The sequence below is a fragment of the Sarcophilus harrisii genome, chromosome 2 (assembly GCF_902635505.1).
Source record: "Sarcophilus harrisii chromosome 2, mSarHar1.11, whole genome shotgun sequence".
NCBI lineage: Eukaryota > Metazoa > Chordata > Mammalia > Dasyuromorphia > Dasyuridae > Sarcophilus > Sarcophilus harrisii.
In genome coordinates, this window is record NC_045427.1 from 336009999 (window position 1) to 336022042 (window position 12044).

Genomic DNA, 12044 nt, shown 5'->3' on the forward strand with positions numbered 1-12044 from the left:
AGGGTCTTTGATCAGATTTTATCTTTCCTCATTTTCATTTCCAGGTCAGTTATTGTTACCAGATACTTCAAGTTTTTCCCATCTTTTGAATTGTTTTAATATATTTTGCTACCTAATTAAATCACTGACTTCTGCTTGTTGATTCTTTTTCAAGTATTCACTATTTGGATGAGGTTTCCTACATTCTTTTCTAACCACGTGTACAAATTTCATTCTGAAGTTCCTATTTCAGTTCATCCTTTATCTCTTCTAGTCACACTTGGAGTTCTTGGAAACAGACTGGGTTTTCCCTTGAGATCTACTTTAAATTTTTTTAATAATTTTTTTTTCTCCTAGGTTTTCTTTTCCCTTGGAACTCTCAACTCATTGCATTTCTTTACTGAATTGAAACTTTTTTCCTATTTCTTAACATCATCTTTATTAAAAAAAAATTATTTTAATAATAAACTTTTATTTTTCAAAATGCATGCAAAGACAGTTTTCAACATTCACCCTTGCAAAACTTTGTCTTCCAAATTTTTCTCCTCCCTCCCTTATATGGCAGGTAATCCAATATAACTAAACATATGCGATTCTTCTAAACCTATTTCCACATTTATCATGCTGTACATGAAAAATCAGATCAAAAAGGAAAAAAAAATGAGAAAGAAAAAAAAAAGTAAGCAACAACAACAAAAAGGTAAAACTGCTATGTTGTGATCCACATTCAGTTCCCATAGTCCTCTTTTTGGATGCAGATGGCTCTTTCCATCACAAATCTACTGGAATTGGTTTGATTCACCTCATTGTTGAAAAACTCCAAGTTCATCATAGATGATCATCACATAATCTTGTTGTTGCTGTGTACAATGTTCTCTTGGTTTTGTTTCCTGAATCTCCATTTTCAGTTTCTAGATTAGAGCTTAGCATCAAGTCCAGGACCTTTGATTCCCCACAAATTGTTAGATCCAGCATTAGATCTACTTTATGTTTAGATCTACTATTATGCCTGAGTAAAAGTTGGCAACATCTAAATTAAACTTTTTCCTATTTTGCAATCTGAAACTTGCTATCCTGACGCTGTTCTGGATTAGTAGTTCTGTTTTAGCCCTTCTCATTTCTTCCCATTTAGCCCCTAGTATAGAGCCAGATCTTATTGCCTTCTGTAATCTTTGTTTGAGATCCAGAACATTCAAGTCCCTGGAGGTGAGACTGTTCATAGGCCTAGTATCCTTCAATTCTGAAACTAGTCCATGGCTTCAGGTGACCTTTGTTGTGGTCAGAACAGAGAAGTGAGACTTTGAGTCACAGACTTCCTAGTGTTTCTCTCAGAAGGTCAATATCATGTTTTGTTTTGTTTTCTTATTTTTATCTTGCCACTGCATGCCAAAGACTCTAGAGAAGAAAATGAGGCTGATGACTTTGCATAGTAATGCCTTACTTAAATCCAATTCATAAGCAAGTCAAGAAATCACCCTTGTGATGTCATTGATACTCTTCAAAAACAAAGGATGAACAACCATAAATGTAGACATAATAAAGACGATGGAAAAGTTGATGGTTTTAAAGACACTGGCTTGAGTTCATCAGCCAGTTTGTCCTACCTCCAAGACCAATTTTTTTTTTTTTTGGGGGGGGGTCTGAGGCAATTGGGGTTAAGTAACTTGCCCAAGGTCACACAACTAGAAAATGTTAAGTGTCTGAGGCCAGATTTGAACTCAGGTCCTCCTGACTTCAGAGCTGGTGCCACCTAGCTGCCCCAAGACAAAAATTTTTTAATCCATTGTAAGACCACATCCCCAACTGTCCCCTGATTTTTGTCTCTCCAGTTATCCCCCAACTTTGTCCATTAAGCATTCTTCCAACTCTCTCCTAACTTTGCCTTTATCCTTCCAGCCTTTTATCCAACTCCTCCCTGATTTTATCCTTCAAGCTTTCTCCCAACTCCTCACTGATTTTTCATCTCCCTAATTTTATTCTTCAAACAACTCTCCAGATTCCTTCAAAATATTCCTTATTTCCCCAATTCTCTCCTGGTTTCTCCCCACTTTCTGTCTATAAAAATCTCCCCTCCCCAAAGTATGGCACAAAAATTAAATGTGGATTTTGTCCATGACCTTTGCTCATCAATAAAGGAATCAAGAAAAGCAAGGAGAATGCCTCATTGTATGATTAGTCACAATCTTTGCGCCTCATCTTTGTTCTCTAAAACTTCATCATGTGACCCCATTATCTGGTGCTTCAAAATCCACTAGCTTCCTTCACCAAAAAAGGAGGTCCCCTACACTTTATTTATTTATTTGGTTTTTGCTGAGGCAACTGGAATTAAGTGATTTGCCCAGGGTCACACAGCTAGAAGTGTTAAGTATCTGAGAACAGATTTGAACTCACGTTCTGACTTCAGGGCTGGTGCTTTATCCATTGCACCACCAGCTGCCCTGGACCCCCAAATTTTAAGTCCCATTCCTAACACAGCAGAACCATGGTGAAAATGCAATGCAGGAGGTTTCCTACCTCCAAGGCTGGCTGAGCTCTTAGCATAGCTTGATGTTATCTGATTATTCAGGAATACTTTGAATCAAGTTGCTTTGTCATTTCTGGGAGTAACCCACTTTTCTGGAATGCTAGAACAACTATGAGGATGAGACAGGAACCTTCTAGCCCTCTGAATTCATGCGTGCCTTCTCAAAAACTGTAAAAAAGTTTGGAAAAAGCATAATTGCTTGTGTCTCTTTGTAATGATGCATGGCCACCATATTCTCTAGTGGATAAAGATGGCCAATACTATTATATTACAATTGGATTTATACTGCAGTCAGGAAGGGAAGTACTCTGAAACATCTTATGTTTAAGCTTTTATGACACTTTTTTATGGTTCTCCCAAAGACTTTCTCTCAGGCAATTCTGAACTCAGAAAAATTCTGATCTCAGAAAAAACTGCAAAATTCTCTTGGCCAACCCTCCTTTTAAACCCTTGCCAGGTATAGATAAAATGAGGCAAGAGCAGGGACTGGATATTTTCATATTTCATCCTCCATCAAGAACCCAGCTCTCTCTCAAGACTTTCCAACTCTAGATTTTCTATCCCCACCCTATTCCCAACCTATTCCTACTTTCCTACTCCACCACTTCTAACCTTCAGGTTTGAGGATAGCTGCCACCTGAGGCACCTGGGGCCAGTAGTGATGTCAGCTCTTCCTACTGGACCCTTATATTCAAACTTGGCTCATAATTCTCTCTTATCTCAAGACCTTCTAAGCTTTTGTCAGTTCGAAGTCACAGCTCTAGAACCTCCCACTACTACTTTCTGAGACTCTTGTGTCTCCTGAAGCCTGATACCAGGGAATCCCCAGGAAAACTTCTCATGTTGTCCAAGTTCAAGTCAAACCTAAAGACCCCATGGGTACTTTCCACCAGCACTAATATTCCTTAAAGCAAGAGGCCATTACTGGCCTTCAATCCCTTATTAATAAATTCCTTGAGGGGCAGCTAGTTGGTACAGTGGATAGAGCACCAGCCTTGAAGTCAGGAGGACCTCAGTTCAAATCTAACCTCAGACACTAAATACTTCCCAGCTGTGTGACCCTGGGCAAGTCAATTAATCCCAATTGCCTCAGCAAAAAAAAAAAAAAAAAAAAAAAAGGTTCCTTGAACATGGACTTCTCACCCCCTGCCCAGCCTGAAATACCCTGATACTTCTGTCCTTAAACCAAATGGAGAGTATTGGATAGTATATACCATTTGGGCCAGGTCCCTGAAAAGACCTGCTAGTTTATAATCTTACATCTTAAAAGATGCTTTTTTCTGGATTCCCCTTCACTAAGACTCCCAAATCATTTTATATCATTTGAAGGAACCCACAATTCCAACAAATTACCTGGACAGTGCTGCCCCAAAGATTCAGGGACAGCCCCTATTTATTTGGCCAAGCCTTAAGCAAAAATCTTAAAGTCAATTTAACAGTCAGCTAATTCAATATGTGAATGATAATTCTTATTTGCAGTCCTTTTTGGGAATCCTCCATAAAAACTACTACTGATACTCTGAATTTTGGGGGCTTTCAGAGGCATAAAATTTCACTTCTAAAGGTTAAGATTGCCACCTAGAGCAATGACAGAATGAAAGGCTCCTTAGAGCACAAATGAGAAGATCATAGACTCTGTTTAGTCCAGCTGACCTGATTTAAAAGAGGACCCTCTGGACAATCCTGATGAGCTCTGGTTAACAGATGGCTCGAATTTCACAAAGGAAGGAGCTTGGAAGACAGGATAAGCTGTGGTTAATTTTCACCACACTATAGAATCACAGGCCTTACCAAGGGACTTCTGTTAAATAGCTCTCACAAGAGTCCTTCTACTACTTGGAAAAAGGCTCAGTATTTAAACTGATTCTAAATATGCCTTCCATGTACATTTATGGTACACCATAGAGAGAGGATTGCTAACATCTAAAAACTCCCCCTGTTAAACATGGCCCTGAGACAGTACAGATGCTCAAAGTTCTACATGATCCCAAAGAAGTTGCAGTTGTATTCTGTAGAGGGCATCAAACAACTCTATAGCGGCAAAAGGAAATCAATTAGCAGATGCTGTAGCTAAGGTGACTGCTGAAAGGTCAGTAATTATGTACCCCTTCGTGTTCCATCTCATACCAGATTCTACCCTCTCTTGTACAAACAAGGAAAAAGACTCTTATGAGTCAAGGGGGTAAGCTTTGTCCTCCTCTGGATCTTATATTTTCCTAATAGGAGAACTGCTCATCCCTTAATCCATTATGTAGAAATTAGTGCTAGCCTTCCACCAAGTTACCCACCTAGGAAAAAGCATCCTTGGCACACTTTTAAAACCCTCCTTCCAGGGGCCTAGCCTTTTAGAAAGCATTTCTCAAGTCTGCAGGATGTGTTCTATCTGTGCACAAACCAATCCTGAGGGAGCAGTCCACCTTCCCCCTCTCTAGAACCTGTCAAACAGCAAAATCCTGGGGACAACTAGCAGCTAGATTTTACACACATGCCCTCATGCATTTTCAGTATCTCCCAGTCCCATTAGATCCCTTTGCTGGTTTGAAGTTGGGTTGAAGTTTTTCCCTGTCATTCAGAGGTCCTAAGTCCTTGCACAGTGACAATGAGCCAGTCTTTACTTCTCAAAAATGCAACAGGTGGTCTCTTCCCTCTCTAACACTTACAATCTTCATTCTGCATGGCACCCTCAACTTTCAGGCAAGGTTGAAAAAATGAATCACACCCTAAAATGGACACTTACTAAATTGTCCACTGAAAGTAAACTAGATTGGGTCACACTTCTTTCCATTTCCCTGTTCAAAATCTGCATTGTACCTAGAACAGACACGTAACCAAGCCCTTTTGATTGCTGTATGGTAGGCCATTCCTTATCTCAGATATGCTAGTGGACTGAGCAGCACCAATTACTCCATTAATTCCGTCTCTAGGACAAATTGCCAGAGTATGCTAATACTTATCTATGAACCCAGATATTCATACCTCTCTAATCCCCGAAACTGTAAATTCAGGGAATCAGGTATATCTTAAATCTTGGAAGTCCTGACCCACTAGAGCCCAAGTGAAAGGGTCCTTATCAGGTCATTCTGACTACTAATATAGCTGAGAAACTTGAGGGCTCGCTTAGCTGATGTCATATCTCTCACATTAAGCCTGTTTTCATTCCCAATGCAGAGAAAATTCCACAGAAGGAGGAGCCAGGGCCACACAAGAAAAGCAGCACCTACTCCTATGAACCAGTCAAAGACTTGAGACTGCTATTCAAAAAGACATCTACCATCTGAATGCTGCTATGGAAAACAAGATACTAAGTTCTAGCCTCATTTGTGCTTAATGTCTTCCTTGTCTTTTTGTACTGTGTTAGGCACATGCACAATCTCGCTTCCAGGATATAACTCTATATTTCTTGCCATTAAACATTTTAATCTGTCCTCCAGTTGGTTATGCCCTGGGGTTTCTGGTTCTACTTAGACGTTTATGACCTTAATTCTTCCTTTTTAACAGGTCTAGGGAAATACTATCTTTTTTATTTTCAGAGTTTCCAACACTAATGTCTTTCTTCTCTGGAGAAATATATCTCAAGCTCTCCCATATAGCATGGGAATTAAGGACAGTTGGTATTTAAATGATCCCATTTGCCAAACCTCTTGTTCTTTACCACAGATAGTTTATAGCAAACAGGAAAAGAAAGACCTTTTAAGACAATTTGACTGGACCAGATATAGGCTCTGTATTTCCCAATGTTACCATGTTATTAACTTTCCAACACTGGCTTCCTGCCCACCTCAAGGGATGGCACTATTTGGGATGTCATGGTTTCAATGAGATGGGCAACCCTCAATACCTCCTTCTCATCCTCCATCTTAATACAGCCTACATAAGGAAAAGGAAGCATATATTATCAGAGTTGCCTCAGCGGGAATTTTGCTGACAAATATCACCTGCTAAATACTCACTGCAGCACTCCAGACCAACCAGACAGTTGAAACCTTGTGTCAATGGTCTAGGATCCTCCCCCAAGACCAAAATTCTTTAATTCTCTCTAAAACCATCTCTCCAGCTCTCCCTTGACTTTGTCCTTCAAGTATTCTTCCAACTCTCCCCTTGACTTTGTCTCTACTCTTCAAGCATTCTCACCAACGCCTCCCTGATTTTTTTTCCTTCAAGTATCTCTGAACTCCTTGTGGATTCCTTCAAAACATACCTTATTTCCCCAACTCACTCCTGGTTTCTCCCCCTTTCCATTTATCTATAAAAATCGCCCCCTCCCTAAGTATGGCACAAAATCATATTTGGATTTTGTCCGTAACCTTTACTCATCAATAAAGGTAACTTTTGGCAGGGAGAATGCCTCATTGTGATTAGTCACAATCTTTGTACCTCATTTTTGTTCTCCCGAACCTCTTCAAGTGACCCCATAAGGAAGAACATGAGTGCCATTTCTTCATGCTATATCTTCTGCCCAGTCTCCTGCTTTGAGAAGGGGAATAACAGCATTCTTTCAACTTACAACACTTCTTTCCTTCTCTTCCTGAATTACCTAAAATCCTGAGAAAACTTCACCCAAAGGCCAAACCCTCATGAATAATAAAACCCACCTGAATTCAATAATTAATAAACTTCCTCCTTTTCCTCCCATCATTTTCCCCATCTTAATGATTCTGAACCCCATTCAAATCATATCCTCTGTCCACCACTGCCTAACTCCTTGTGCTCTTTGTCCTGACTCTACAAATATCTCACACTGAAGCTATTTAAACCTTCCATTGTGCTGCCTTGGAATGCCTGCTCCACAGGCAACAAACTTCCTTTCATATTAAATATTTTCTTTTCTCAATCCTTCCATCTTCTGGCTTCCTTTAATGACAGAAGCTTCCTGACTTTCTTTTCCAGCAACAATATACTTTCACTCATTCCTTCCAACTCACCGATTGAGGAGGGGAGAAATAGAATATTCTTTGGTCCCTTTTGCCACTTCCAGATTCTCCCACTACCATCTTCACCAAAGTAAGATTTCCTCCTTTGAACTTCATTCAATGCATATCTATCACACTCAATCAAAATTCTCTTAACTACTATCTACAGATCTCTAGCATTTCTCATTTCCTCAATAAATTTAATGCCTGGCTCTTTTTTTCCTCAACTTCTATTCTCATAGTAGTAGCCTTTAACATGTATATTAATAATGTTCTTTAGAATGTTATTCTGATGAATCAAAGAATAAATTGTAGAAACAATAGAAAATTTCATCAAGGAAAATAAAATGAGAAACATACCAAATTTAATGAGATGCAGCTAAAGCAGTTCTGAGAGGGAAATCTATATCTCTAAAAGCAAAAAAGAACAAATCAATTAATCGGGCATGAACTAAAAAAAATTTTTTTTAATTTGAACAATATATCAAAAACCTTCAACAAAGCAAAGAAAATGGAAATTGTGATAACTTTTAAAAAGATTAACAAAACTGAAAGCTTAAAGTATTGAATATATAAAATTCCAAGGTAGTTTAAAAAAAAAACTAATAAAATAGATAATTAATTTAATTTTAAACACAGCAATTGAAGAGAAAATAATAGAAATTACCAGAGACTCTTTTACCCAAATAAATGCTACAAAACATAACTAAAGCAAATACTTGGGGAAATTAAAAATATCTTTATTAACAAAAGCAATGGACTATTTAAAAATTCAGTATCAGAAAAAGAAATTCAATCTTACAAATGAACTCCCAAACTCCATGGCCAGATGGATTTAAAAGAGAATTCTAACAAATGTTCAAAGAATGTTTCAAAGAAATTAGTGCCAATACAATATAAACTGCTTGAAATAAGAGTAAAAGACGGCACCCATCCAAATCTCATTCTATAGTGCTTAGATGGGTTTGATGCCTAAACCAGGGAAAGATGAAGCAAAGAAAGAAAAATCATTCTTGTGAACACTGATAAAAAAATGTTAAATATTAGCAAATAGGCTACAACAATATATTAGAAAGTTTGTACCTTATGACAACTTAAATTAATATCACAAATGCAGGGTGGGTTCAATATATAATATGACTTTAAAATAATGTAACATCTTAATAATATGGATAGTAAAAATGACTTTCATAGCTCAGTCTTCACCATGAGCCTGACTGAAAGCTCCATATCTGGCTCCTTAGAGATAATGTTAAAATACCTTAACATAGTACCACTCTATCATATCCTCTCCATTCTAGTCATTCTGAACACTCAGCTGTCATTGTACATACTGTTTTACATCCCTTACTGACCGTTTCCTCATTTCTATTCCTTCAACTCAACTTCCCACTCTAAAATTATCCAGCTCTTTAGCTGTGCTCTCTGGAATTCCTGCTCTATAAGTAATAAATGAATATGTAACCATAAATTTTTCCTTTTTTCACTACTTTCACCTCTGTACATTCATTGAGACCCAGCTTTTCCTGATTCCAGTGAAGTTTGGCTACTATTTCTGATACTGGCTGCACTTTCATTCATATTCCTTGACTAACTCATCTTAGTGGGGGAGTTAGACTACTTCATGATCCTCACTGCAATTTTCAGATTCTCTTTTCACCACTATAACTACATAACTTCATCTTCTTTGATGTTCATTCAATCCATATTTATCACCTAATCAAGATTTTGGTAGCTGCTACTTCCAAGATACTTTTCTTCCTTCAGTTCAGTTCCTGCCTCACAGTCTTTCTCTTCTTCTCAAATCCTACTCTCATTCTAGCAGACTTCAATATACAAATTGATACTCAAATATCCTCATCTCTGTTCCTCAGTTTTCTAATTTCCCAATAACTATGCCCTCCATTCCATCTTAGGGATGAGAGAGATGATCAAATAGTTGAACTTGCCTACAAATGTACCACTTACATCAGGGGTCCTCAAACTGTCCCTCAGACAGTTAGAGGGCCAGACTATAGTAAAAACAAAAACTTTGTTTTGTGGGCCTTTAAATAAAGAAACTTCATGGCCCTGGATGAGGAGGATAATCATCCTCAGCTGCCACATCTGGCCTGCGGCCATAGTTTGAGGACCCCTGACTTACATGTCTTATGTTATCTGATCATAATTTGCTATCATTTCACTTTTCTGTCTGCTTTCTAAACTAGTCTTCACCTAGCCTTCAGTTCTTTCCTAGGTTATCCCTGTTGCACTGGCTATATGTTTCCCCCTTCCTCATCTTGACTTCCTAGTGAGCCATTTCAACTCTACATTCTCTTCTCTTGATTTTATTCCCCCTTAGCCTTTCACCAATTTTTACCTACTAAATTTCAACCTTAGACTTAATTAGACCATCTACCACCTTCACTTCTATTCACATGCAACTGAATGAATATGAGAAATCCAAAAAAAGAAAAATCCTCAATTGGGTCCATTACAAATGTATGTTGCATAACCTCAACTGGGTCCTCACCACTGCAAGGTATTCTTTTGACATTTATCTTCCATTTATCACTGCAGCTTTTCCCAATCTTTTCATCCCTGCTCAAAACCTCAATGGCTTCTCCCCCTATTACTCTCTCAGTTAAGAATCTTATTTTGAAAGAATTGAAATCATTTTCTACGACTTCTCTCCTCTCCTATTTCATCTCACATGTTTTCCACTACTATCTCTTCCTTCCAACTTATCATATAAAATGTGGCCTTTTTCCTTGTTAAAGCAAACTTCTGTAATTCCCCTTTAACTGCTAAATGACCTATAAGTGATGCTCTTCATTCTAATAATGAACAAAAAAGTAACAGGAGACCCTGGTGTGATATGTCATCCACTGTACTCCTCTCTTATATACTAACAAATTTCTGTTGAGGGGATTTTCATCCTTCTAGTCTCTCAGGTTCAAAACTTTTGTGTCATCCTTTACTCTTCAATCTCACCTCACTTGATTACCTAATTTCTCCACTCACACAATCAATAACTAGATTTAGGGTTTCATCACCTCTCATCCGAAATATTCCAGTTGTCTTCTTACTGACTTACTGACCTCAGGTTTCGCTCCTCTCCAATCCATCCTTCTACACAGTTGACAAAGTGATTTTTTAAAACCTAGATCTTATTATCATTTAGTCAAATAACTAATTTTTTTAAATTTTTTTCATTTTTTTAAACATTTTTTAAATATTTGAGTTCCAAATTCTTTTCCCATACTCACTCCCACACTGAGAAGGAAAACAATATATCAATTTTATATATAAAATCAAGCAAAACAAATTTCCATGCTACTCATGTTGCCCCCCCTCAAAATGCAAAGAAAAAAAAAGTGAAAAAATATATTTCAAATAACACTCCTAGTTCATTGATTTTATTTTCGGAGATAGATAAAATGTTTCATTATGAATGGGTCTAATACCTTAGGAATTGTCATATGATTGTATTTGTCAGAGTAGCCAAGTCTTTTACAGTTGATTAGCTTTACAATATTGCTGTCCCTATGTACAATGTTCTCCTGGTTTTCTTCACTTTTACTTTACATCAATTCATGTAGGTCTTCACAGGTTTTACTAAAACCATCCCTAATCATTACTTACAGCATAATATTACTCCATCACAATTATATACCACAACTTGTTCAGCAATTCCCCAACTGATGTGTATCCCCTTAACTTCTAATACTTTGCCATCACAAAAAGAGCTGCTGTAAATAATTTTATACATATATATCTTTTTTCTTTTTCATTTTTTTATCTCTTTGAGATACAGACCTACAAGTGGTATTGCTAGGTTAAAAGATATGCAGTTTTATAGCCCCTCAGGCATAGTTCCAAATTGTTTTCCAAAATGACTAGACCAATTCACAACTGCACCAACAAAGTATTAGTACACCTATTTTTCAACATTCCTTCCAGTACTTGTCCTTCACACACACACACACACACACACACACACACACACACACACACACAAACACACACACCGTTCCAAATAGATTTTAAGTTCTTTGAAGACAGAGGATGTTTTGCTTTTGGTGATCTCTGCAACCTAACATAATACCTAGCACATAATATGTATTCAATAAATATCTGATTTATTTTTTAAAAATCAACAACTGCAAATGAATTTAATATTAATCTATAAATAAGTAAACAATAAGTACAAAGTAAAATATCACTTTATTTGATAAGATCAATGTTAACTGTCTTGGGCTACACTAAATCAAGCTTTCTTGGTGCCAATGATATATTTCTATACTTTGTGATTTAAGTCCTTATATTTACAAATATATTTGTATAATTTGCATCCCTAGAAATGTACTATGCCATTTGAACTAACCTTATCAAAAGATAAGGTTTTTATTTTCTGAAATACAAAAGTACTTACTTCATAGGAGCCCGAGCATAAACCTGAAGCCAGTCAGGGATTTCTGCTGAATGGTATGGATTTGCAGGTACCAGAAGGGACTGGTTTCTTTCAGCTTGATGAGGTTGATAAGTTAAAGGAGGAGGCTGATCATACCGGGGTACACTATAAAAAGAAATTAACATTTATTTTTACATATGCCTTAAATCAAATTTTAAGGCTATAAAGAATAACTACA

The 12044-nt window shown here is 37.2% G+C and overlaps 1 protein-coding gene across 3 annotated transcripts in view; it reads right to left on the bottom strand.

The window, feature by feature from the left end:
• The window catches only part of SAV1 (salvador family WW domain containing protein 1), a 54846-nt gene that overhangs the window by 20100 nt on the left and 22702 nt on the right, over window positions 1–12044 (bottom strand). For 2 of the 3 annotated variants that reach the window (XM_003756415.4, XM_031952923.1), the window contains exon 4: window positions 11828–11971. In XM_003756415.4, coding sequence (XP_003756463.1) covers window positions 11828–11971 — 144 coding nt within the window. Of the gene's footprint in view, window positions 1–7773; window positions 7825–11827; window positions 11972–12044 lie in introns of all 3 variants that reach the window. The other variant, XM_012549253.3, reaches the window with a different exon arrangement.